This window comes from Cornus florida, unplaced genomic scaffold (genome assembly GCF_030987335.1).
Source record: "Cornus florida cultivar Cherokee Brave unplaced genomic scaffold, ASM3098733v1 CherokeeBrave_3.0.0_Hap2_Chr04, whole genome shotgun sequence".
NCBI classification, from domain to species: domain Eukaryota; kingdom Viridiplantae; phylum Streptophyta; class Magnoliopsida; order Cornales; family Cornaceae; genus Cornus; species Cornus florida.
Window position 1 is genome coordinate 3,784,893 of NW_026775574.1, and position 27,206 is coordinate 3,812,098.

General features: G+C 34.7%; 1 protein-coding gene across 1 annotated transcript; it reads left to right on the plus strand.

The window, feature by feature from the left end:
- Positions 1–23,070: 23,070 nt before the first annotated feature.
- Positions 23,071–24,382, plus strand: LOC132302530 (uncharacterized). The gene has a single exon (XM_059799423.1). It carries the CDS (start codon positions 23,152–23,154, stop codon positions 24,262–24,264), a length of 1,113 nt encoding a protein of 370 aa, XP_059655406.1. The 5' UTR covers positions 23,071–23,151; the 3' UTR covers positions 24,265–24,382.
- The last annotated feature ends 2,824 nt before the right edge of the window (positions 24,383–27,206 follow it).

Sequence of the window (27,206 nt, forward strand, 5' to 3'; positions counted from 1 at the left end):
TTTGTTTCTATTGTAGACTTACAAAATTTGTGTGTACAGGGAAAAAAAAAAATTCTTTGTTCCACGTGATAATTGATACAAACCAAACCACACACATGGACCAAATGTGAAGACTACTTAATTATCTTCAACTCATCCTCAAACTCTTATACACAATTATAGTATTATTTTTATAACATAAATTCTTTGTTCCACGTTGAAGATATTAAATTTTTACAACAAATATTGAAACGAAATAAAAGAATTGTAAGAGAAAAGAGAATTGCAAAGCAAACTTTATTTACTGTAAAAATTTAATATCTTCAACTCATCCCCAAACTCTTATACACAAATTCCACTTGCAGAAAATAAAAAATTCTACCTAGGATTCAAGTCTCATATTCATTGTTGAATTTTATTAGATTATTGTTTGAGGCAATATTTAAAGAATCAAGCAAAAAAATACAATTGAAATATGAGACTAACTACTTTGTTCCAACTATACGGGGAAGATTGGTTTTATATCTTTTGTGTCCCTTCCAAGACTAACAACATCTCCATGCCTTGTTGTAAATGCGGGAATCAATTTTCAGTTTTTAAAGTCTAATAATCTACTTGCTTGGAAAAACTACAAAATTATATTGAGAGAATAAAAACTCATAAATTTGTTTGGTTGTTTCTATTCAAAATAATTTTCTGAACTAAGAAAAAAAAAATTTACACATCACTCTTTTATTTAATTAGTTTTAAAAAATTTAACTACCAATGTAAAGAAAATTCTCTCTACTATTGCATACGTGGCTAGGTGTAATTAGCGGGCGCTTGCCCATTTACCCAAAAGCTCAAACTGTTGGGTAGTGCTGTATACCCGCCCATTTATACCCATGTCACTTCCCATCCGGATCCGATGTGGGACAAGTCTCCTCCCCTTGTAACATTCTCTCCCACCCGAACTTGCAAAGCCCTCGTTGCTGTCGGACCACCTTACTTACCCGGGTGAGTCACCCGGACGCCTTCTGGACCGGCCGTTTGGCATAACATCGGACCAAGGACTGGGTCTGGCTCTGATACTAATTATAACCGGTGGACGCTTGCCCATTCACCCAAAAGCTCAAGTTGTTAGGTAGTGTTGCATACCCTCTCATTTATACCCATTTTACTTCCCATCCGGATTTGATGTGGGACAAGTCTCCCCTTGTAACATTAGGTTATATTAAAATTGAGTAAAAGATGTTCATTAACTTCAATTTTACATAACAAAAAAAAAACAATAAATGATTTCATCTGGCTAGATATCATTTGCCCACATTAATCCTTCAATTTGGTGTCTATAGGCTGCTATTTCGTCAGATAAGTAAATGCATTCAGTTTACTTATGCTACCATTCTCTTCACCAACAAGATCAACATCTATAGTTGTTTGTTGAAAGATATAAAAGTCCAAGAGAGAAAATAAACATGAACACAAAATGGACTTCAAAGCTCACCCTTGAGAAACAAAATCTAGGGCTATGTCCAAGGGTTGTAAGGATTTCACTATGATGATCAAACCAACAGCGGATACAAATAGTTCAGAATGAATAAATACCCTTGCACTGGGGCAACATAACAAGTGCGGAAATTTATATTCATGTTTGGATAGATAGGAGAGAAAAGAAATGAATGGATAATATTCTTGTTTGGATAAGAGAGAGGAGAGAAAAAAAAAAAAGAAATGATAATAATTAAAATTACTATTTTACCCTTTTGTGGGGTTAGTAGGGCAAATCATTTCAACCACCCCAATGCCTCCATCTTTATTCTCGTTACTCTCCCCCCCCCCTCTCTCTGCAACTGCTAACTTATATGTATGGGTTTTGTTTTAATTATTTTTTTTCTAAATCAACTAACCTTGTAATATTTAGGCCCATGGATGATGGCCTCCAAAAGGAAATATATATATATATATATATATATATTTAGGGCAAATCATTTCAGCCTCCCCAATCGCCTCCATCTCTATTCTCGTTCTCAACTCTGAACTTGCCCACTCTCTCTCTGCATGCATACATCATCTCTTCCTCAGTTGAAACATAGATCGTTAGAAAATCATGTAGTGTCTGCAGCCAAATTCCAATCAGATGCTCTGCAAAGTCGATCTGATCTGCATATTGCTCAAACCCCATAATAACCTCTTCAAACTGCATCTGAAGGAGATTCGCCTCCTTTATACCGGCCTTTAGTTCAGATTCCGCTGCCATGTATCGGCGGAGCCTCTAAAGTGAAGCCTCCGTCTCCGAAGGTGGATTCCGCCGCCAAGGCTTCGTGTATGTATATATATATACATATTTGTATGTGTGTGTGTGTGTATGTATGTAAATATATATATATATATATATATATATATATATATATATATATTTATGGCAAATCATTTCAGCCTCCCCAATCGCCTCCATCTCTCTATTCTCGTTCTCAACTCTGAACATGCCCTCTCTCTCTGCAACTGCAAACTATTATATACAGAAGGCTAGTTTTGTCATTGTCTTGCTTTCCCTTCAAATCCCTCAAAATCTTGTCAATTTTGGAGGGATACAATATAAAGGATTTGGAGGGATAGCTATCTCTCCAAATCCTTCCCAATCCTTTCTTTTATCTCTTATTCTTTTCATCCAAACACATAAGTCACTATCCTTTCCTTTCTTTTCTCTCTAAATCCCTCAATCCAAATGAAGCCTGAAGCCTAATGCTTCATTTGGATACACATGAGAGAAAATAAAGGAAATGATTATGAGAGAAAAGAAAAAAAATGATAGTTATAATTTATATTCATGTTTGGATGGATAGGAGAGAAAAGAAAGGAATGGATAATATTATTATTTGGATAACACAAAGGAGAGAAAACAATGGAATGGATAATAATTAAATTACCATCTTACCCTTTTTTGTAAGGTTAGTAGGGCAAATCATTTCAGCTTCCCCAATCGCCTCCATCTTTATTCTCATTCTCAGATCTCAACTTGCCCCATTTCTCTCTCTCTGTGCAACTGCAAACTACAAAATCTACAAGAATCAGAAGTTCAAAACCCATATATTTCAGTTTATCTATCTGTCTGCAATAATCAAAAGTTCAAAACCTATTACCTATATTTTAGTTCTATAATCATACATATATATATATATATATATATATATATATATATATATATATATATATATATGTATTTATGTATGATTAATGAACAAGACAGAAAACAAGAAACTGTAGTAGCCATCTGCAAAAATCAGAAGTTCAAAACCCATATATTTTAACTATATGTATTTATCTATCTGTCTGCAAGAATCTGAAGTTCAAAACCCATATATTTCAGTTTATCTATCTGTCTGCAAGAATCAAAACTGTAGCAGAAGAGAAGGTCATGGAGGGATACTTTTGTCCATTAGCTTCCTTTCCCTTCAAATCCTTCCAAATCTTGTCAATTTTGGAGGGATACAATATGAGGGATAGCTATCCCTCTAAATCATTCCCAATCATTTATTTTCTACCCTATTCTTCTCATCCAAACACACTAGTCACTATCATTCCCTTTCTTTTCTCTCCAAACCCCTCTAAATCCCTCAATCCAAACGAAGCATAAGGAATCCATATTAATCCAATTATTCTAATTTGGTTGCATATAACAGACATACTTTTAAAATTTTGGGTAATTTGCACAAAGCTCCCCTGTGGTTTGCCATAATTATAGGGACCTCCCCTTCTGTTTGGGAAATTACTTGGACCTCCCCTACTTTTGAAAATATTCTACACAGACCTCCCTTCTGCTAGAGTCAATGGCAGTCAACGACAGAAATTGATGACGTCATCTACTATTTTTACTAACATACCTAATATACCCTTGTCCCACAATTGCTGACGTCATGTATATATATATATTTGTTGTGTAAAAAATTAAAAAATATGTGAAAAAATAAAAAATAAAAAGAAAAAAAGAAGAAGAATAAAATAAACTAAATAGGGAAGCCATGGTGCCTGATCGTGGGAACATGGCAGCGAAGAGAAAATGAATTCCTTGAGATGGGTTCTTCGCAATCTCAAGCTCCGATCTCTCGACTTCGACTTTGGCGGCTCCTTCGTGTCCTCCACGTTCAGTCACTATCGTCCATCACCGCTGGAATCAGTTCCAATGTTATCCCCTATGATGGTCTATCAACCTTCAATTCTCTCTCTATCCACAAGATTGTTTCCTTAATTTCGCCACAATATCATATTTTTAGTTATAATATATCTCTGAATCGATCAATTACTGAGTTTGAATTCACAAGAACACTTTAATATATCTCTTCTCCGGTGAGGTCAGAATTTTGGATAAGGGCTTTTCTTGTTCCCCTGATTTGGGTAAGTTTTTTTTTTTTTTTTGGGTAAGTTAAAATCTCCCTTTGGGTAAGTCAATATCTCCTTTTGTGCTTGAGGAAATCAATTCGTACTGTATTTGTGGTCTCTGAAAATTCTTTGATTGGAATATATGTAATTGAATAATTACACAAGCAACATGTGTGTGTGTGTGTGTGTATAGACAAAGAGAGAGAGGGAGGAGATGTGAGAGAACAAAACTTCGCAGCCACGATGGGTTAATTTTCATGACCAGGTTCATGGTTGGTGGTAGTGGTGGCACCCATGGTTGGTGGTGGTGGCAGCGCCCATGGTTGGTGGTGGCAGCCCAAACAGTTTAAGATTTAAATTTCTTTTTTTTTTTTTTTTTTTTGTTTCTCTCTCTCTCTATATATATATATATGGTACTTCAGTAATTTACCATAAAAATTAAGGGCATTTCAGTAAATTAGCCAGGTCCGTTAGTGTATTTAACGGTCCATGTGATACCCTCGTATTTCCGGATGCGGGTTGGCCAGGCCCATGCCCGAACACCTGAGGATATCAAAACAAATGGCAATAAATGAACACAGAATACAATTATGATAAGTAGGAATAAATAAAATTGCTGAAAGAAAGCTAAACTGATATTCCAAAACTGAAATCTCAGAATAAATTATATATATAAGAATTATTCTGGTACATCCAAACCTCCAATAAAAATATAACTCGGGAATCCATCTAGTGGACCCCTATTCAAAACCCAACTGAAGATACACTAAACTAAAAAGGAAAATCCAAAACTAAATATAACCAACAGTCCTACACAGTCGGAAGAATGAGTGACCGTCTCTGCTCAATACGAACAAGCTCTAAGACTGGAACCATCCGCTACCTGAAAAATAATAGTGGGTCAGGCCTACAAACAAGTTCTATTCTAACTACAATCCAAACAGAGACCCGATACGCAGATACACTCTAGATATCTCAACAATAGCTATCTAGTCCATACATATATATATCCACACTAAAGGACTCTCACTGGACTACAATCAACGGATGAACTAGTAATGGGCTAATCTAGGCTATAGCCCAGGTCCAATTGTTCCTGTAAGCCTATGTACTACTTTTCCTCTTCCTATCAGCCCAGCCCAATCCATAGTATTTCTATAAATAAAAAGAGTTATAAAATTTACAAAGGTCAAGCCTTAAATATGAGCAAGCTCACGAACCATAGATATGCCCAATCACAAAATAAACCATAATAAAATATAATAGGGCATTGTTAGTCTATGCAAAAAGACCTAAACTTTTCGTGTATAAGGCACTAAAGCATAGGTAGATGGATATTATGGATTATTATTGTTAATCCAGTGAAACATTAAATTTTATTTTTGTAAAAAAAAAAGAAAAAAAAAAGGGCTTTGTTGATGACTTGATAATTTCTTGTTAAATTGGGTAATTTAATATATAATGGATTAATAACTAGTTAGAGGCGGAGCACATATGTCTTATTTTCTAATGTGAATTTATTAATAAGGAACATACATATCTTGCATTCTTGTAATTGTTTGTTATAATATTTGTATGAAGCAAACTTCAATGGATTCTTGACTGTGAAAATACGTTAGAGTTTGGAAGTGTAAATGTATTAGAAGATTATAGATTATTGGGTTTAATTGAATAATTAATGCATGATAATTATATATTTAGAGTATGGATGACACACTAAGCAATCATGAGTTTAATTATTTTTAGCCCTCCCTATTTTGCAATCCTGGCTCCACCCTTGACTACAATGGGGGTCTCAACCTGAATAGAAGGCAATATGCAAAAATGCACCCAAAGGTGGGCATGAGTACCTAGACCTAATAGGGTATACCTCAACCATCATAACCAGTTATGCATCCCAATGCATATATGCTCCCTAACTAACGATCCTGAGACTCAAGCTCATATCGTGGCACCATAAATATATATATAAAGTCCTTCCAAAACCAGAATATGTCATTCAATTGTTCATTGATCTGACATAAGATTACCAATTTAGTTAGTCACTTAACTTATTCAGTTGATCTGACTTAACTACAAATAACAATTAATCCATGAAGCCACTCAACTTACTCAGTTGATCTGACTGAAATATAAGTAGGATTCAATATTTTACAATCCATTCCCTTATTCCAAGAAGGTAGGACTTAGCGTTTTAAGCTAATCCATCCCTAATATGCCACCATCCCATACCGGTGCATACGATTCATAACATCCATATAATTGACAGAATTTATTATAGTAATTCAGCAATTAAAATTCAACACAAAAATTCATGTAGTTGACAGACATAGTTTAATAGTCCAACAATTAAAGTCCAAATCAATAATCCAAGTAATTACAGAATTTAATAAAATAATTCAGCAATTAAAGTCCCAAAATGGTAATCCATGTAATTGCGGAATAGAGTTAATATTTCAGCAATTAAAATCCAAAACATAAGTCCATATAATTGCAGAATAGAGTTTAATATTTCAGCAATTAAAATCCAAAACATAAGTCCACATAATTGCATAATAGAGTTTAATATTTTAGCAATTAAAATCCAGAGTAAGTATAAAACAAGTCTCATAATTAAATAACCTTATTATGCATCCAAAACAAGATTTATAAACCATATCGCAGTCCGTTAAATTGCTAGACACAATTTAAGCAAATAAACCATCTATATCCGTTAACAGTATACAAGATTATTTAAACTTCCCTACTGTTAAATCCACTAGCATAAAAACATTAATTATACAATGTGGGTTCTAATATAGCCTAATAGCATGTTTAAAGTCCATGCTACAGTCTATTAAATTGTTAAAACAAAAATACACAATTTAATCATTTCTATCCGTTAACAGTATGCAAGATTATTTAAACTTTCCTACTGTTGAATCCGTTAGTATAAAAAAATATTAATTCTGCCATGTGGGTTCTAATACAGCCTAATAGCATGTTTAGAGTCCATGCTACAGTCCATTAAATTGTTAAAACAAAAATACACAATTTAATCCTGTCTATCCGTTAACAGTACGCAAGATTTTTTAAACTTCCCTACTGTTAAATCCTGTTAGCATAAAGACTTTAATTATGCAATGTGGGTTCTAATACAGTATAATATAATGTTTAGATTCCCTACAAATCACCCAAAACAGTCCAGGAACTTCAATAACCCAAAACAAACCCTTAAACCACGTCATGTAGCAAGTTTGGCATGAGAGCATGCTCTCATAAGTTGAGAGCTTGCTTTCAACCATTGGGAGCCAGATCCCACACCTTGGGAGCAGGCTCCGTGGTCTAGGGAGCCGGCTCCCTCAATCCATGGAACCGGCTCTCTCTCTCACAGAGAGCTGTTTCCTCCATTTCCTCTTCTGGTTCGTCTTCTTCACTTCTGACGCTGTTACAGAAGGTTCTGTGATATTTAATACAATTCATAGGGTTCAATTCATGTCCCAAAATTCCTTATAAGGCATCTAAACTCTAGTATGCATCATCAACAGAAACTTAGAACACATATGAAACAACAGTTACTACGAAGAAACGGATTAATTTTTTAGCACATAGACTATTTAATCTTGATATAAAAACATACAAGACTGATTGAAAAATATACGAGATTTATTTAATGTCTGATTAAAACCCTAGAGATCATCTAGGCATGCACAGAACACAGGTCAAGGGGAGAGAGACGGAATATAACTTGCCTGAGATTTTGAATCAAAACCTCGTCGCCGTCTTCCTAAGTTTTCTGACAACGTCCGTTCACTGTTAACCTCCTTCTGCTCACCCTTCCTTCCTCCTAGGTCCGTCATTTAATCCACAGCCAAAAACCCTAACTGAACTCTCTCTGTTTTTCTCACAATTCCCTCTCTGTTTGTGAACAAGGGTTTGTTGATTTCTACACCCTGAGCCGATGTCTAACGTAATATTTATATAGGTTTAAGGAAAACCTAATTTTTATTTATTAGAGGAGATGGAAAAGAAAAATAAATTAAAACCACATTAAGTCGGCTAACCCGTGATCATATACAAAACCCTAGAATTATATGACGCACTATATAATGAATAAAAGATATAATTCATTTATTTATAATTACTAATAATTAAATTAATCCCCATATACACATATACCCATATATACATGTATAACATCCATGGGTATTAACCGTACCCATTAATTCCATACCATCCAATCCAGTCCTTAATAAATTAAACACTTTAATTGAAACAATTAATTTAACCATTTAATTCAAGTCACCTATCTTATAATTTCAATTAAACAAACAATGCCAGTTAAACAAATAAAGTAATTTAATCCATTAATTGTGACGGCTCAAGTTTTGTAAACCCGGTGCGTCAGTGATGACCAAAAGATGACCCGATAACGGATCCAAAATGCGGAAGTGAAAGGTGAAACAACGGTCTCTAGAGATACAATGCGTCTCTAAGACACCAATGTTACCCTCAATGAGCTCATGGAACCCAAAGGAAAACAAATGCGGAAGTGTCGTTTCAAAAACGGACAAAAAGGAACCTAGGGGCAAAATGGTTATTTTGCAAAAAAGTGGATTCAAGTGCTATCGAGCACACCACTGGGAATACAATAAAAAACTAATCATGATGGACTCAAGAATTTTATTATTCGGATTCCGGACGAAGGAGAAACGACAAAACAAAGAAAAACGAGCAATAAAGCTAAAATGGTAAACTGGTAATTATTTAGAAATATCTGGATGCAACCGAACATACCGTTGGATAGAAAATGAAAAATTAATCAATTTCAAAAAAAAATTCACTTGATTTGGAGTCCGGATGAGGGAGAAAGGTCAAAAACAAAATCGACATCGCGGTGGTCCGACGAAGGCCGTGACAGCTACAGTGTCGTCAACCTACTACTGCTGCAACTGAGAGTAAAAACGGGCATCTAAACGGACTTTTCTGGAAAAACTCAAAAAAAAAACCCCCCCTAAAATCAAGTTTCCTACCCCGAGCGCGAACGGAAACAAAAAAATGCATTGTAAAATATCCAAAATACCCTCAAGAAAATCAGGTTTAGAGGTCAAAAATCGTTCCAAGCTACTGCCCAAAGAAAGGAAATGTGGTTTCGGAAGGTTTTTTAAATTGCCTAAATTGAAAATGCAATCTTAAAATACACCCATAAGACCCCCGGAAGTTTCGGATCGGTCGTCGCACTTTTCAAAAAAAAGTCGATGAATAGTACCAAGTACATTTGCACTAAAGTCGGCAAAAACCTGGCAGCAATGATTTTTCGGAAAAAAATAGATTTTTGAGGGCCAAGATGGCATTTTCTAGAAAAACACAAAGAAGAAACCCCCTCAAAATTGAGTTTTCTACGTAACTCGCTAGGAAAAATGAAAAAAATGCATTTTGAAATACCCGAAATGCCCCTGGAACAGAATAGGGTAAAACTCCCTAAAAATGCTACTTAGAGTCTTTGTTTCATGAAGGATGGTGTTGTTTGCCAAAGTGAGCATGCAAGCATATGTAATGTGATAAAATAGATGTGTTGCAATGGCCTATAGCCTCATGGCATGTCATACGCAAAATAAAACCCTTCAATGCATTAATCCACATATCTTATATAGACAACAATGAAGTTCAAAGTTAGCATACATTTCACATAAGTGTCTTTGGCCTTTGGCCTCATTACAACCACATTCTAAGAGTGTCAAAAGGTGCACTTAAGTGCACATTACATAACTTAGACAATAAGTACAAGTTTTATCAAAGTAAGCAAAAGTAGGACAAGATATGCTAACATATGCATATTCTATGTTATCAAAATACTTCAAGAACTCTAGTAAGTCTAAGAATGCTGTGCATCCCACGCTAAGGCTTCTTTACCTGCAAAATACCCATTAACTTAGGGGTGAGTAAAAAAGTTTACTCGTAGGGAATGCATGGGTTTATCTTTGTACCAAGTTACAATCCAATACCATTTAATTCATGCTATCAAGTAACAATATAACTTTTAACATGATACAATGGGATGTAATTTCACAAAGTTAACAACTTGGAATTTAAATGCGAAATCAAACCAAAGTGGTTACTTGGACGTCACGCCAGATCAAACCGACAATGTGGTTACCTTAGGGTTACTAGCCCATGGGTAACCTCCCTATGTGCGCACTAGACTATATAGAGGGATAATCCCCCGTACTAGAACCAAGTCCTAGCCGTAGCCAAACAACGACATCCCCAAGTTTCCAAAATCAACAAATTGTGCAATAACGTATATATATCAACATGTATATACAAGATATCAACTATTTACCAAGCACAATCCAATTTTGGAAACTTATACAATACATGCTCAAAGTCTACAACTACTATGGTATGAAAGATGTGAAATACAAAGTGTGCAATTCCTTACACATAGCAACAATATATTCAATAAGGAAAAAGATATTCTCATGAATATAAAAGTAACAACTATGTTATCCAATACTCAAAAGTAATCAAGTGAACATACACCAAATCCAAATCCATGATTTAAATATAAAAACAACTTCCAAAATGTAATTAAATCCATGGAGTAATAAAATAGAATTTAATTAAACATAAATAGTTAAATTCTCTAAATTTCAAGTTAACCCCAAATAACCTCAATTTAATATATATTGAAGGACATGTCGTGGTCATCACATATCTAACATCAAATGACAAGTTAAGTGATTAAAACACTTAAAGCAAAATTTATCAAACTAATTAATTAATTCCCTCTAGATTTTTAAATAATTCCAAATGCCCTCAATTTAATTTATGTTAGAGAACATGCCAAGGCCTATCCAAATATCACATTACATCATGATTTCATGCTTGCTATCACCATGTGAATTAAACTTTCACAAAAGATAATTATTAAATAAATTTTGCAATTCTTATCCAAATGCTCCCAACTTAATATATGTTGTAGTACATGTCATGGTTATTATATAAATCACTTCAAAACTTGATTTAAGTTATAGGAGTATATAAATAAAAATTAATTAAATTAATTCATTAATCCCTTTAGATTTTAAAACAACTCTAAATGACCTCAAATTAACATAAGTTATGAATCAAGCCATGGTCATGTTATTTATCAAGTCTAAAGTGAATTACATACAAGTTACAATTAATCATTTATTTCTCATTTTAATACAAGACAAACATATAACTTAGATATCATTATAGGAACAAATAAAATCACTTGGAAGATAAATGATAACACCCTCTACCTCACAAGAGGATTGTTCCTCTTGAATCCAAGGGAAGCAAGCTTAAAAATGGAAAACCAAATAAGGGTTTTGTAGAAGAAGAGGAGAGGAACAAAAAGCATTCCAAGGTCAATGATCTAAGGTGAGTGGAAGGGCCTCAAAATTTAAAGTCAAACCTTAAGGTTTTAAGCTTTCTTCAATGGACTCTAGGGTTTTTATGTGTAGGATAATGTGAAAATGAAAAAGATGAAATGTGAGTGGAGGATTTAGAGGTCCTCCACTCACTAGGTGAACCTACACCATGGTCAACACACACACAAAATGCAAGACTAATTGTGAGCCCTACATTTGTCATCATCCTAAGGTTCCCTTCTAGAATTAATCCTAAGCCTACACTTGTCAACCATCCAAGCCAACTAGTGGTCCAATCCTAAGTCAACAAGTGGATGAATCTCCACCCTCCATGTGTCATGAGATTAAGCCTCCAAGTGGTTCCACCACAAAATCAACAAATGGCACCATAGGAATGTGACACTTGTCACATTTTCTGAAAATTGCAAAAAGGTCCTTTTTGAAAATATCTTCCAATCTAATTTGCAAAATGGTCCTTAAAACGAAAAATAATTACTTTACTTAATTACCCAAAAACCCCTCAAGTTATGGATAATTACAAAAAGTCTTGTTTTCATGGCTTTTACAAAGAAAGTAAGCATTTAATATGCATTTCTACAAAAGTAAAAATGTAGATGTCATGAAATTTAAATATCATGAACGTATGCAAAACCGAAATCAAATTCGAGCACAAAAAATGAGGTTATGCAAGTAAAAGTGAAAAACGAGAAGAGGATAAAATAAGGAAAAGACGAAAAAATGAATAGTGTCAAAAAAACAAAAAAATGTGGAAATGACTCGGTCCTCAAAGGAAGTTGTCAATCCAAAGGAAAGAGTCTCAGAAATCATTTCCGAGCACTCGAGACGACACTAAGAGGCGGAAAATCGAACCCGAAAAGGAAAAGACAATGAAAAAAAAATTTATCCGCAAAATTTGAAGAAAAAGGGAAAAGAAAGAAAATGACTGGGTCATTACATTAATAACCATCCACATAAGTATAAAATTTAAGTAACACAAAGAAATCAATTTAAACAATTAAACAATTTACAATTAAACAACTAGACAAAGAAATCAATTAACAATTAAACAATTTCCAATTAAACATTTAGACAAATAAATCAATTAACAATTAAACAATTAACACTTAAACAAACAACATGAAGCCACCTAAACACATAGCCACGCAACCAACTAAAAATGCACAAAAGGAAAAATTTAAATTTCAATTATATCCTTTATAAAATTAGGGGTATTACAGTCCGTCACACATAAGGGAGGTCCGTGTAGGATATTTTCAAAAGTAGATGAGGTCCGAGTAATTTCCCAAATAGGAGGGGAAGTTCCCATAATTATGGCAAACCATAGGGAAGGTTTGTGTAAATTACCCTAAAATTTTTAATTTTGAGTTGGTCAACCTATCTCGTTGATTTATTAATTCAAAAATGAAAGATTACAAGACTTAAGGCTAGCTTTTCATAAAAGTTATCAATCTTCTACAATAGCTCTCACTAATGATGATGCCCCTTACTCCGTTCAATAAATTATTATATATTCCGAACTACATGTACATGGTTTTCGTTAATTACAAAATAAATATATTAATTTGATTATTTTTATTTAAATATCATGTTGTGATTGATCAGAGTTATGTAGTTCATAATAATTTTTCAAATTATCACGTTAGACCTTACCAATATCAGCTATATATGTTATATGTTAGTACTTTTCTTAATTTCATAATTAGGTTTGCTAACGAATTGAGTGAAGTCAAGATTTAAGTTGCTCAAGTTTGGGCTCAGGCTCATTTGTTAGAGGCTCGGCTTGGAATCGTGACGAACTAAAAAAACTGAGCTCTAGCACGAGCTCTATTTTAAAAAGTTGGGGCTTAGTTAAGTATAATGAACTAATTAATTACTATAAGGCTAAAGTCGGAGGGACTCTTATCTAGACAGTGGGCTTGACGCAATCCAAAAGGAAAGCCCAACTTTGGAAAAATAATCATCAAATTGAAACTGTTAAGAGTTAAAAGACTACCAATTATAGAATGATGATTTTCTGTCCGGTTTGAAAATGAAGTATTTATAATTGAAATTTTTTGACAAAACTTATATATAATTTTGTTGTCTTAGGGAACTCAAATTATAAATCTTTCACTACATATTCATATATGAAATGACAAAAATAATCCTAAAATGTTCTAATATGTTTCTCTTTTTTCTCCCTCATCGCTACGACTCTCTCAATTCACTCTCTTCTGTATCTTGTGTTTCTTTTCTCTCTCTACATGGATCTTAAAAAATAATCCTAAATTTTTTTATAAACATCATAGCAGCAAGTACATGAGGAAAAGCACACTTAAAGCAGAGGGACAAATATATGGATCTTTGCGTGCTACCTTCCTAATCAGTTCTACCATGGGAAGGCTTGTAGCCTTTACATTACGAGACCATACTATAGAAAATGGCATAATGCTACTAACAATATCCAGAAGGCATGTTTTATCCTCCTCCGCAGTATATAGCATCATTCTAGACGTAGTGGCCCATCCCAACAGCACTCCAAGATCCAAAACCATGGCAGCCCATAGCACTAAAATATCTCCAACTTGCATAACTGTATCGCCTAAATATAGATTATGTGCAACAGTGAGAACAAAGTCCTTCGGAAGAAACTGAATCCACCAATCCGTAGGAACATAACTCCGGGAAAGTTGGGCAACAACATTAACCACCTCATAACTCTGTCTATAAATAGAGTTAACCCAAGCCAAGGGGAGAACCTGGAGCACCATACGGATATCAAAGTGACAAAAAAGTAATGTCATCAATACACAGCATAATGCAGCCTAATAAAGACATAGCACTGCTAACAAGAGACTGGCAACAACACCGTTCAAGACAAATTCCGTAGAACCCTTAAAAACTTTTCCATTGCCTCCAAAATACATGGGAACTAAATAAGAGGCATTCTTAATACGCTTTAACTTGAAAAAACCAAGAGGAACCCAATGTAAATCCGCCGATCGGCAAAGAGAGAGAACCAAATAACCCACTACAAAATATAGATAACCAGAAAGTCCACTTGGGAGGTAAGCCATCAAACCATTCAAAGCCATATCAAACGGAACAACAGTGAAAATAAACTCAGTATGGGCCTCATCATCCCCAATAAGAGACCCTAAAGGTGGCAATAAAATGGGCCTGGAATGAAGACTACAAAACGGCCCACTTAAAAGTAGAAAGTGAAGCGGGTCCATAAGAGCTCCCAAGCAGGCACCGGCATAAAAAATCTCGTTCTTTGCGTTTCCCTCACACAAAGAAAAAAAAAAGGAAATGATTTGACTATGGACCCAGATGCAGAACATGTGTTGACAAAAATAATACATGTGGTTGGTTGATCAAAGTTGTAGAGGATGCGATAAAGAAGTTGACCAAATGGAGACTAGCGACGGTAAGGAATCATCCGACACCGATGCCGTCAATAGGCACCCAACGTTGAACTGAAAGAACGCTTAAAATTGCTAGACACCATGGCTCCTCCTTGTACCCCTGGCTCAACGTAGGATAGCTGGACAATAACACGATTAATCCCGTCGACAACAACCCTGTAGCAAAATCACCATCATCGATGTATAAACGACAGTCGACCGGAGCAACATTGGATCCTTGGGAGAACGCTGCAACAACCACGTAAGAAACCCAGAAACATAAAGAGACCCCACAACAAAGAGTCACTTGTGGAGATTTTAACCAAATCTAACTTGGTTCAAACAGACGGTGGAGAGCAAAAATAGAGAGATTGAGACCAAAAAATGACAGACAAACAAACATGAGGTCCCAATTTGAGATATGAGGCCACACCTAGATATGTAGGCCGCAAGCCCCATGAAAAAAACCCACAGAATCCCAAGGTTGAAGAAACCAATAAAACCAGAGACCAGCCCCGGGATCCCTTGGTTAAAGAACGATGACAACTTGTAGCTTAACTAGAGAACACCAACCAAAATCGGAAGATACCAAAGACATAAATAGAACCAAGAGAAAATCCACTCTCTAACCATGACGGCTCGACCAAACGCGAGAAACTCTGCACTTGTAGAGAAGCCTCTACACATAAAAGAGACTATCTGTATGTGAGGCTGAGAAATGATGATAATGGAGGCATAGACAGCTCATATAAAGGTGATGCATATAATGAGGGCTGAATTATATGCTACTCTTCAATTAGAGTAGCACCATTCTTGTTGACTTTCTCCTTTCACTCTTTTAATTGCCATTTGAAGTACCGTGAATGAACATCTATGTCAAGATAAGAAACTACTCCATTAGTTTTAAATTTTTTGTCCATCTTTTTATTTGGAAAATGTTATACTTTACGAATTTTGATTTGTGATTATCTGTTTATTTGTTATCTTATTTGGCTGGATTTGGATCCCCTCCTATTGAGTATGTCCTGTGATTTTATCTTATTTCTCAAAACTATAAAATTTTGAGGCACAAACCACCTCCACTTCTCCCCACCCTCTCTCTATATCTCTCTCCCCACTACCCCTTATGAGATATATAGTTTGTAATTGGCAATTTTCGATATCAAAACAAGTCCTGATCGAGTTATAATTTCAAGTTAACATATCAAGATCAACATCGACTGTGGAATTGGAAAATTGTTTGAAGATGAAATATTGAGATCAATCGAAACAGGAAAGAACAACACTTTTAGGAAGTCATTTCCCACTTAGGACACAATACCTACATGGTATGTTTTCAAAGTCACCAAAAATAGAGTTTTCCAAGTTCTGTTTGAATTCTATCAAGTGGGAACTGGTACCAACTGTGATACCTCTTGGATCCGAGACACGGGTTGATCAGGCCCGGGCCCAAACCCGAGGGAAATATCAAACAATTAATATATAACCGAACACAGAATACAAGATGAGATAAATAATAATAATAAGCTGGAAGAATACTAATTGAAATCCTCAAAATATAATTAATGAAATCTATTAAATCCAAACTCCAAAACTCCATAAGTTACAACTCGGGAATCCATCTAATGGACCCCTTATTATTAAAAATCCCAATTGAAACTAAAATATCTGACATAGAAACTTAAAGTAAACATAGAAAAGATTCCTACGTAGTCGGAGGAATGAATGTCTGTATCTGCTCTGCACGTTTAAGCTCTAACCCTGGAACTGACGAACACATGAAAAATAAGAGAGTGGGTCAGGCCCACATGCAAGTTCTATTCTACTACGATCCAAACAGTAATCCGATACGCAGATACATTATAGGAAGACTCAACAATATCTAGAGTAGTCCATATGTATATATATAGTACACACTATAGGACGCTCGCTAGTCCAGTAGGTCTGTCTCAGCCTGAGTAGAGATACCATGCAAATCGCACATAAAGTAGTCATGTGTACCTAAACCTACCAGGGAACAACACCTATGTCCAGTTATCCATCCTAGGCGATATACGCGCCCTAACCATGGTCTTGAGACTCAAGGTCATACCATGGTACCATATAATAAATATATAAAGTCCGTACTCTTCCTAATACAAAATACCATCCATCTGTGTAGTGGTCTAGTATATGTATAATCATCTGTCCTGAAACCATATTAAGTCATCCAACTATTTTGTTGACCTGACACAAGTAGGTAATGGACTTAACCTATATGGTTAATTCGTACCTTAATCCAAATTAGGCAGGACTTAGTGTTTGAGCTAGTCCATACCTAGTATGTCACCATCCCATACCGGTACATACCATCCTCCAATTAATACAGTTGACAACACAGTAATAGATAGTCATTAACCATACCCCAGAAAAACATACATACAGTCTAATATGTTTATGATTAAAATATACATCCAATATAAGATTCAGAAACTCTATTCCAGTCCTTCAAATTCATAAGTAGGACTACGCATACAACTCCTCCAATTAATGCCATAACTTGATGCAATATACAGTATAATTAAAACATCAATTAATTTCCATTTAAGCATACTTATTTTTTTTCCAGAATAAATAATATATGCCTATAAAATAGCTGAGACATGATTTCTAATTTAAGATCATGCAAAGAAACCAATTTGCTTAAACAGTAAGCAACTTAAGTTAATTATTCACCCTTCCACCTACCAGTGTATTATGTAACCGTAGGTTGTCTCATGCTTCAATACTAATACTAACATACTTCCTAATCCTTTTTACATCTCTGGAACAGTTGTATAAACCATCCACAGCCTTTGGAATAATTTAGAAAACTCCCTACAGGCCAAACCCAAACCCAGAACACGAAAACTGAAGAGAGAAGAGGTTGGAGCCGCCTCCAGAACATTGGAGCCAGCTCCCCCCTTAGTGGAGCCGCCTCCACTTCATGTGGAGCAGGCTCTACCCCTTGTAGAGCTGGCTCTACACCCTTGTGGAGCCGGCTCCTCAAGCCCTAGAGCCGGCTCCCTCTTTTGGTGAGCCGGCTCTCTTCCTTTGAGAGCCGTCGTCCGTTTTTGTTTGTCGTCTCCAACTCCGGTGACTAACAGAGCCTCTGTAATATGTTTTAATTCTCTATCTAGGTTCAATCTTAGTCCTAGATAAATTTAAACCACTGAGATCTAATATAAACATGCATAGTAACACAAGTTTTAAAACCACGCTTACAGAACCACCGTTAGAAACCTTTTAAGCAAATCATCACAAACTTAATGCAGATTACTTTAGTATAATTAAAGACTGTTCTAAGCACTTGTTCTAGAGTTCAAACTCAGTCCCAGATTAATTACAAGGCATCCAACTGGATTACTAATCTCAATTAAAACAACGTTTAATCATAAACCTCATAAGAAACAAGTACTAGAAAACTCAACGATTATGCAAAGTAGTTAATTCACGAGGTTAAACAAATATTCTGATATGCATAAAACATGTTATTATGTTTGTTTACCACTGTTTTAACCTTTATTTAAATCCTTGGAGTCTAACTAGCATGCACAGAACACGAATTAAAGGGAATGAATAGAATAGTGACTTGCCTTGAGTTTCAATTTTGAAACTCTAAACCATTGTCTTTGAAACTTCTGTCCACGTCTGAGACTCCTGTTCTACACCTCAGGTGCTCTTGGTTCAACCCAGAAGCACTCCGTCCAGTGTATCCTTAAACCTCTCCGATAACGTCCTAGTTTCCATTCTCTGTATCTCTCTATCTCACGGTATAAGTATCAGTGAATAGGGTTTGGTTTTGTAACCCTAAACCAACGTATAATACTGTATTTATAGGCTTCAACCCAATCCTAATTCTAATACAAAACCAATCCTAAGTTGGCTACATCCGTGTAAATAAAACCTTAATATAACTATATGTGTGCCTCCATACAGTCACGTTAAAAATAATTAAATTTAATTAACTTAATTTAATTAAAATAACTAAATTACATCAGTTAAATAATTATCTATAATTTATTCAATTCAATTAAAACAAGTAAATAATTAAAGACCATTAAATCACCACAATGAAAACAATTACAATTAACACATGATCACGTCAACAATTAATACAAATTAAAACAAAAGGTCAGTTAAATAAAAAAAAAAAAAATAAACAATTAAATAAAAATAAATGCAATTTAAACAATTTAATAAATACCAGGACTATCTTTTTGAAATCAGGGGTATTACACCAACATTTGGGAACCTGTTCAAGAACAAAGGATTTGAAGAACATCGTTCTGTCTAATAGGAACCGGTTCCACACATTGGCTACCGGTACCACAGCTGTTTCAGTTTAAGGTAACTTTATCCTGTCTTGGTTCAACTTCCTAATTGGTTTAGAATTATACCAAAAGTCCTATGCACGAATTTTTCTTTATTTTTTGAAGGATTAGGTCTTTGAAAATCCTATATAAACCCTGATATACATCTAGGTTTAGTACAGCTTTTACATTACAATTTCATTATTCATAAAAACCTTAGGAAGATTATTTTTGCAGAAAATCCAATTTGATTTCTCAGTCAGTCTTTCTAGAACATACACATAAACACATGGTGAGTTTAGAGTGTTGTTCAAATCCTGATCGTGTTGCATCTACAACCATTAGAGAAAAACAGATATACTTCTACATCGAATTCAGATATTGAAGAACAAAAGTAAAAGCGATCACACTTTGAAAGGGTCAAAGCATTCGAGGAGTGTTGTTTGATCTACCTGCAACCTTTCTACAGAGATTAAGAATAAGCCTGAGGTCAAGTGCTGTTGGACGGGACGTCGCAAAGTCAAAGGATTGTCAACAATTGGTGTTTAGTAGAACGATAAGGTTTGAGTCTAAGTCAAAGTTCAGTGTACTTTATTTCAAACATAGTAGATCGGTTTACTTTGGACTGCACAGTCCACGAGGTTTTTCCCACGCAAATAGTTAATCTATTTTATCAACTGGGGTTTCCTCGCTAAAAATCTTGGTGTCATCTCTAACTCTTACTTTGCTTTATTTTATCTTGCATATGATTAATTATTTAATTGCTAAAATAAGTAAAGATTAGAAAGATACAAATTTGTTTCTAAAAATATAAAACTTTCTAAATATTCCGTTGCGTACAACTCATACCCCTTATTCTTTTTTTCTCTCTAGATTTCTCATTCACCCTAAACCCTCTCTGGATTTCTCGTTCACCCTAAACCCTCTCAAAACCTAAAATCCTTCAATCTATTTCTCTTCAAATCAAACAAAAATATGTCACATCTGACTTGGTTATCCGAATCAGAAAAGAAAGCCGCGCACCCACTAAACAATACAAAGGTGGAGAGTCCTCGACGCTGGTGGCAGATGAGGTGGTTGTGGTAGAAACAATGAGAAGGTTAAGTATTTGGCACACCAAAGATCGAAAAAGTGGTGATGAGGTTGTTGTATATATAGAGAGAGTAGTCAGAGAACTATGATGAGGTAGCAATGGGTATGCTGGAGAGAGAAAAGAAGAGCGAAAGAAAGTGGTGATGGGTTTACTAGAGAGAGAAAGTAGTGTGTTTATTGGAGAGAGAAATAAAGATGAGATGTTGAATTTAGATGGGTCCTTAGATTTCTAACCGATTTAAAATGGGTTTAATTATTATTTTTGGACACTTGTCATATTTTTATTAGCCCACATAATATAGAAGGATGAAAGTTGTCCTGATAGGGTAGGACTCAAGCATTTTCTTTTCTCCACCTCTTACAACCTCACCCTCTAACCATGGCCATCTCTACCTCTTCCACCTCCACCCTCTAACGATGGCCATCAACCCTCCCCTTTTAACCTCTTGCCACCCCCCTTTTCACCAACCACCATATTTCTCAACCTCTTACCACACCCCTTTTTCACCAACCACCATATTTATAAATGCATATATTTTCATAAGGTTGTGCATCTAAACTCATATGTATTAATCTAATTTGAGCAAGAATCAATAGATCCACGCAAATATACTTGTAAATCAAAGCATATACATACATACATACATACATATATATATATAATCACACATTGTTCTTTTCTGTTGAATGGGCAAATACCGCCTTCATTAGTTTTAAGTGACTGCCAACTATGCCTCCAAACGTCAACGTTATTAAGCATCATGTGATTTTCACCTAAGAAGGGATCGAGATCATTATTTGGCTACTTTGTGTGTTTTAAAAGTATTTTTTTTTTTTTTAATATAGGAAAAGATCTTAATATAGTAAAGAAAAAAAATATAACATAATTTATGATTATGGAATCCAAATCCTGGTATAACTTAATAAATTCAATTAGTTTGGAAGACTCTTACTTTAAATTTTAAAATAATTAAAATGGAAGCTACAATCTTTTATTAGTGATCTATTTCTCGTAAATAAGAACTCCCTTCTATTAAATGGTCAAATAATTAAAACCAAAAGTTACAATTTTTTATCATGAATGAATGACTTCTGATCTTTCTTGTAAATAAGAATTCCTAATTTACATAATTCACTTAAAGTTTTTCTTATTATTATATTTTGATTTGGTATTTTCTGATTAAGGTTAAATTTGAAAGAGATACTCAACAATAATTGAAATATATAGAGAGTGCATATGATATATATACACTTGTATATATAATATAAAAAAATATTAGTAGAGAAAAGTAAAATGGAGATAGAGAGAGAAACGTGGCGTAATTGTTCGTTCTTTCCTTTTCCTTCAATTGACATTTTGTTTAGTTTATTAAAATAGGAAACACAAATGAATAAAAAAATAAAGTTTAATATGTATTAAAATAGAGGATTAATATCTTTTTAGCTATTATCACATTAGATTCAAGATCAAATCTTGAATTTTAATTGTAATATTGTTCTTTTTATTTTGAAATGTCTCAAAATACATGTCTATTTAAGAAATGAATGTACTATTTTTTATAACATTTACAAACTATTCTTTTACATTGATTACACTAATTACAAAGTACTTCTTTATCTTTCAACAAAAATAAATTAAAATTTTCATTTTTACCAATACAATAAAAAGTTAGATTCCTCCATACTCTAAGAATATTGGGACAAATGCTACGTGGAAGAGGAAATATTTGTATATAGAGAAATAGAGGGCTGTGAGATGGAGGGGAGTAGAGAGAAAGGAGTAAGTAAAATGAAATAGATTATTTTGTTATTTTATTCATGAACATATAGAAATAAAACATTTAAATATAATTTTAGAGCGCACATATCAACTTTCAAATTCTACATTCTTAATCTTTCACTAAACTATTTATTTTCCAAGCTCCATTAATTATCACAACCTAGGAGTCAGAGTTGGATTCAAATCAAAACATTGATTCAATTACATTTCTTTCACACAAATTGATCCAAAAGGGCAGGTTAAAAAAAAATTATATATTCAAAAGGGCAATGACATTCAAGAGATTAAGATTCTTATTTAAAATCCACAAGACTCCATACTGGAACTTCCAACTAAATTACCTTTTGTGTCAGTGTCCAATGGACCAATGCTCAACATTCTTATTTTTCAGGTGCATTTGAGAACTCTGAAAACATTTTTTTTTCCTTCTTAAATACCCAAAAAATTCCTATTTTTTCTTAAAATTTTGCTAACTTAAACTGAATCAACAAAACCTCATTTTATTCTCCATAAAAATAATAAAACTATCAAAATAATCAAACTTTTTCGAAATTTTGCTAGTATTCAAAAATTTGTACTCGATTAATTAGTCAAAGAAGTTGTAACTATGAATCTTAAAAAAAAAACCTCAAACTTGGGGAACAATGAATCCCCATGTTTTCTTTGAAGAAAAGTTAATGACAGAGTAAGTTTTTTAATGAAAAAAAAAAAAAAAAAAAAAAAAAACAAAGCATAAAATAAATAGATTCATCCCCCAATTGCGCCTATAAAAACACACACACACATATGATACAATTACAATCATATATCAATTCATCATAACAATGATGTCTTTCATCACTCTCAGAAAAGCCCTAATTTTTATCACCATCTTCCTCTTCACCAACCTGGTGCCCCCAACCCTTGCCAGAACATCCCACGCCATACACTTCCGATCACCCAACCTCTACCCGGAGGGCTTAGCGTGGGACCCAGCAGCCCAGCACTTCGTCGCCGGCTCCCTCAGCCACCGAATTATCGTCTCCGTCTCCGACGCCGCCGTCGTCGACACCTTAATCCACGACCCCACCCTCCCACCTCACTCCACTATCCTGGGCCTCACCGTCGACTCCATCAACCGCCGCCTCCTCGCCGTCATCCACGCGACGCGACCCCACCCCGTATTCAACGCCCTCGCCGCCTACGACCTCCGCACCCGCACCCGCATCTTCCTCGCCCCACTCGACGACCCCACCAACGCCACCACCACCACGGACAGACCCATCGCAAACGACGTCGCCGTCGACTTCTCCGGCAACGCCTTCGTGACCAACGCAGCCGACAACTACATCTGGAAGGTCAGCCCCGACGGAGATACCACCATCTTCTCCAGATCTCCGGTCTTCACGTCCCATCCCGTGGACCGCGACGCACCCTATAGTTTCTGCGGACTCAACGGCATCGCTTACGTCAGCAAGGGCTACCTCCTCGTGGTCCAATCAAACACGGGCAAGTTGTTCAAAGTCAACGCCGATGACGGAAAGGCGCGGACGGTTCTGTTAAACAAGGACTTAACGCTGGCGGACGGAATCGCCGTTAGAAGTGACGGCGTGGTAGTGGTGGTGTCCCAGTACAAGCTCTACTTTTTGAAGAGTGACAGCAGTTGGTCCGAGGGCGTGGTTTATGACGAGACTGCCCTTGACGTGGAGGGTTTTGCGACTTCGGTGGCGGTGGGAGGGAACGACAGGGTATATGTGTTATATGGGTACGTGAACGAGGGCGAATTGGGGAATAAGGAAAGATTGAAGTTTAGTATAGTGGAGGTAGAGTCTGAGGAGGAGAGTGGGGAAGAGCATGTTTGGGTGTATGTATTGATTGGGTTGGGAATGGTTTATTTCTTGTTTTGGAGATTTCAGATGCGCCAGCTTGTGACTAACATGAACAAGAAAACTGCTTGATTTTTGCTTTTTTGTTTTTTTTTTTTTTTTGTTTTCCTTCGTTTCGTGTAACATATTTTTGTTCTATAAAGAAAAAAGAATAAAGAAAAACACAATATATGTCTTTTGTTTTAATTAATTAGTGTTTGTCCTATTAATGTCATTATGATTATTTCTCTGTTTGGGGTAAATGATAGTTTATTCATTTGGCATGCGTTTTAGTCAAAACATAAAAAGTTATTTTTTTTATATTTTGACAACTATTCATGGTCCAAAACCATAACAATAGCACAGGCCCAACATTCTCACAGCAAAACATAATTCTCAAATGTGCTTTAAATTTTTTTTATCAGCGAAAACACTATTTCTGTTTTAGCCAAAAACAAAACGCAAAAAACGTTTAAAATTTGTGTTTTGTCCTATTAATGTTATTATGATTATTTATTTGTTTGGGGTAAATCACGTTTATCCATTACAATATATATTTTTTATTATTTAATTTTTTTATCACACAAAAATTTTGTTGCCTTGTAACGTTCATTAGGCACACCCGACCCTTCATTACTGTGTGTACCAAAATTTTCTGGAACAATGAGTGCAGCCCCATTTCGGCGAGCCCAAGCTTCTTTGCTGTGGAAAGGTGGGCTCATTTTGATGGGTCGTGGAATGTGTCATTGGATTTGGCGACCCAGCCCGTGATCGCGCTTGCGGGCTCCAATTTTTTTATTTTATTAAAATAGTAAAAATAAACTGGCCCAGAATGGTGTGCAACGGCTCTAAGGGCCTGTTTGGCATAGAAAAAATGCATTTATTTTATCAGCACAACGCTGAAATTAGAGTAGTTAATTTCATCATCCTCTGGTTTTTGGTTTCAACATCCAAGGTTTTTCCCTCTGAGCATCATGAGCTTCTCCGTGATCTGCCTCGTGTTTAGGGGTTTTCACAACCCGTGCTTCAACAGGTCCGGTTAAGAAATGAGTGATGCAGCGGCAAGACATAGCATTGAATCTCTATGGGAAACAGCAGGAGTGGGTTCTGCTATTTTTAATCTCTGTTCTTCCTTGATTCTCATATGCAACAAAAGCGAAACTTCTAAAAACTAATAGCACTCAAAAGAAGAGGTACCAGATTATATGCAGAATCAAATATATATATATATATATATATATATATATATATATATTCAGATTATGTATTGGTGATTACGTATTTTTGAGCTTGTAAATTCACAATGACTCCTTATACTACTGTTTTAAAGGAATTTCACTATAAAAAATACTAAACAGCACAAGACTAATCAATTTTACATTGGCTCCTATGTTTCTATTAGTTTTAACATTTTTTTATCTCATTATTTCCAGAGATCAAATAAAACTTACATGATGTTTGGTTTGTGGCTCAAAATTGCATAAATTAGGTCTCTTCTTCTTCTTCTTCTTTTTTTATTTTATTTTATTTATTTTATTATTATTATTATTTATTTATTATGTTTTGGAAGACTGAAATTTGTGAGAGAAATTGTCCCATTAGGTTTTTAGTTTAGAGTTCAGATTGATTTGTCATTGTAGACAAGTGGCATAATTCTTGTCTAATAAGGAATTGTGTTTTCAAGATTCTATATACAGAGATAAAGTAAAGAGAGAAAAGTGAGTTGAGCTTATTAGAAGAGAAAAAAAATGTGTGATTAAGTTTTGAAGTAAAGATATTCATTCATAAATATAAAAAGTGACATATAATCACGTAAATCTTAGTTTGCTTGTGTACTTGCTTTTATCTGTTCTATCTGTGAATTATGTGTGTGAATAAACATATAGAGGAGCCTCTGATCCAACATATGGGCTGCTAGTGGGGTGGGCTCACCCTATTTCAATGTGCTATTATGCTGCATCATGATTGTAATTGCAGAGACTTAGAAATCTTTTGGACCTGTCGACTATAATGCAAAGTATAAATATAAAATTATAAAATTAATATCGTAATTTTGAACCGATTAACAATGAATGTGACAATTAGTTAGTGAAACATTTAAATAGAATCTTTAACGGATTCTACTAATTCAAATTGCAACAAAAATCGATCGATTTTTAAATTATTACTTATTAATTTATTCTTTCAAAATATCATTTTCACTTGTCCCAAAATAACAATGGCGATCAATTCAGATTAGAAAATTATAAAATATAGATGATTGGTGTGTTTAATCAGACAATTTAAGATGAAATTGGACTCATAACGACCTCTTCTCATGTGAGAATGATTAATGTTCAATCGAAGCAATTTAAAATAAAATTCGACTCATAGTGACATCACATCTTCTAGGATACATGCTTGTCACGTATTACTGTAATTGTTAATTGTCTAATCTCATTATTGTTAAGGAACCTGATGAAAGACTTCTTGAAATTCAGAGAAAGAATACGAGAATTAAAATCATATTCGATTAATTCATTGATGAGTATTACATCCAATTTATAGAACATGATTAGCTATAATAGGTAACTAATTATCTGCCAACTAGCCCTAAATCAAGGAGTGAATAATTCAATCCTACAGCTGTACTATAATAAATAAAATCTCAACAAGACTTACCCATTAAATGGTCGCGCTATATTATTGGGTGAGAGAGTTTGGAGGTTGAAAATTAGTTCGTGATACCTTAATTATTTTTTTTAGTGAAATTTTTTACCGAATTTTCATTATGAGCATGGACTTTACACAAAATTACATAAATATATAAATTATTTGTATTGTGCGTTTTTTATCATGTTTCTTGATTTGTTTATGTTTCACGATATTTATCGTAACAACGCTACTATGGTCACATGCTAAAAATTAAAGTGATACACATGCCAACTAAAAGAAAGGGCTAGCAGCAAGGTTTTATATTTCCCTCTCTATATTGAAGGTGATTTTGAATTTTTCTTTGCCGCTTTCTTTTTCAATCTCTATATTGAAGGTGTTGT

Bases quoted from the DNA above. Each gene is read 5' to 3' on its own strand.
- LOC132302530 (XM_059799423.1), top strand. From the start codon at position 23,152: ATGATGTCTTTCATCACTCTCAGAAAAGCCCTAATTTTTATCACCATC.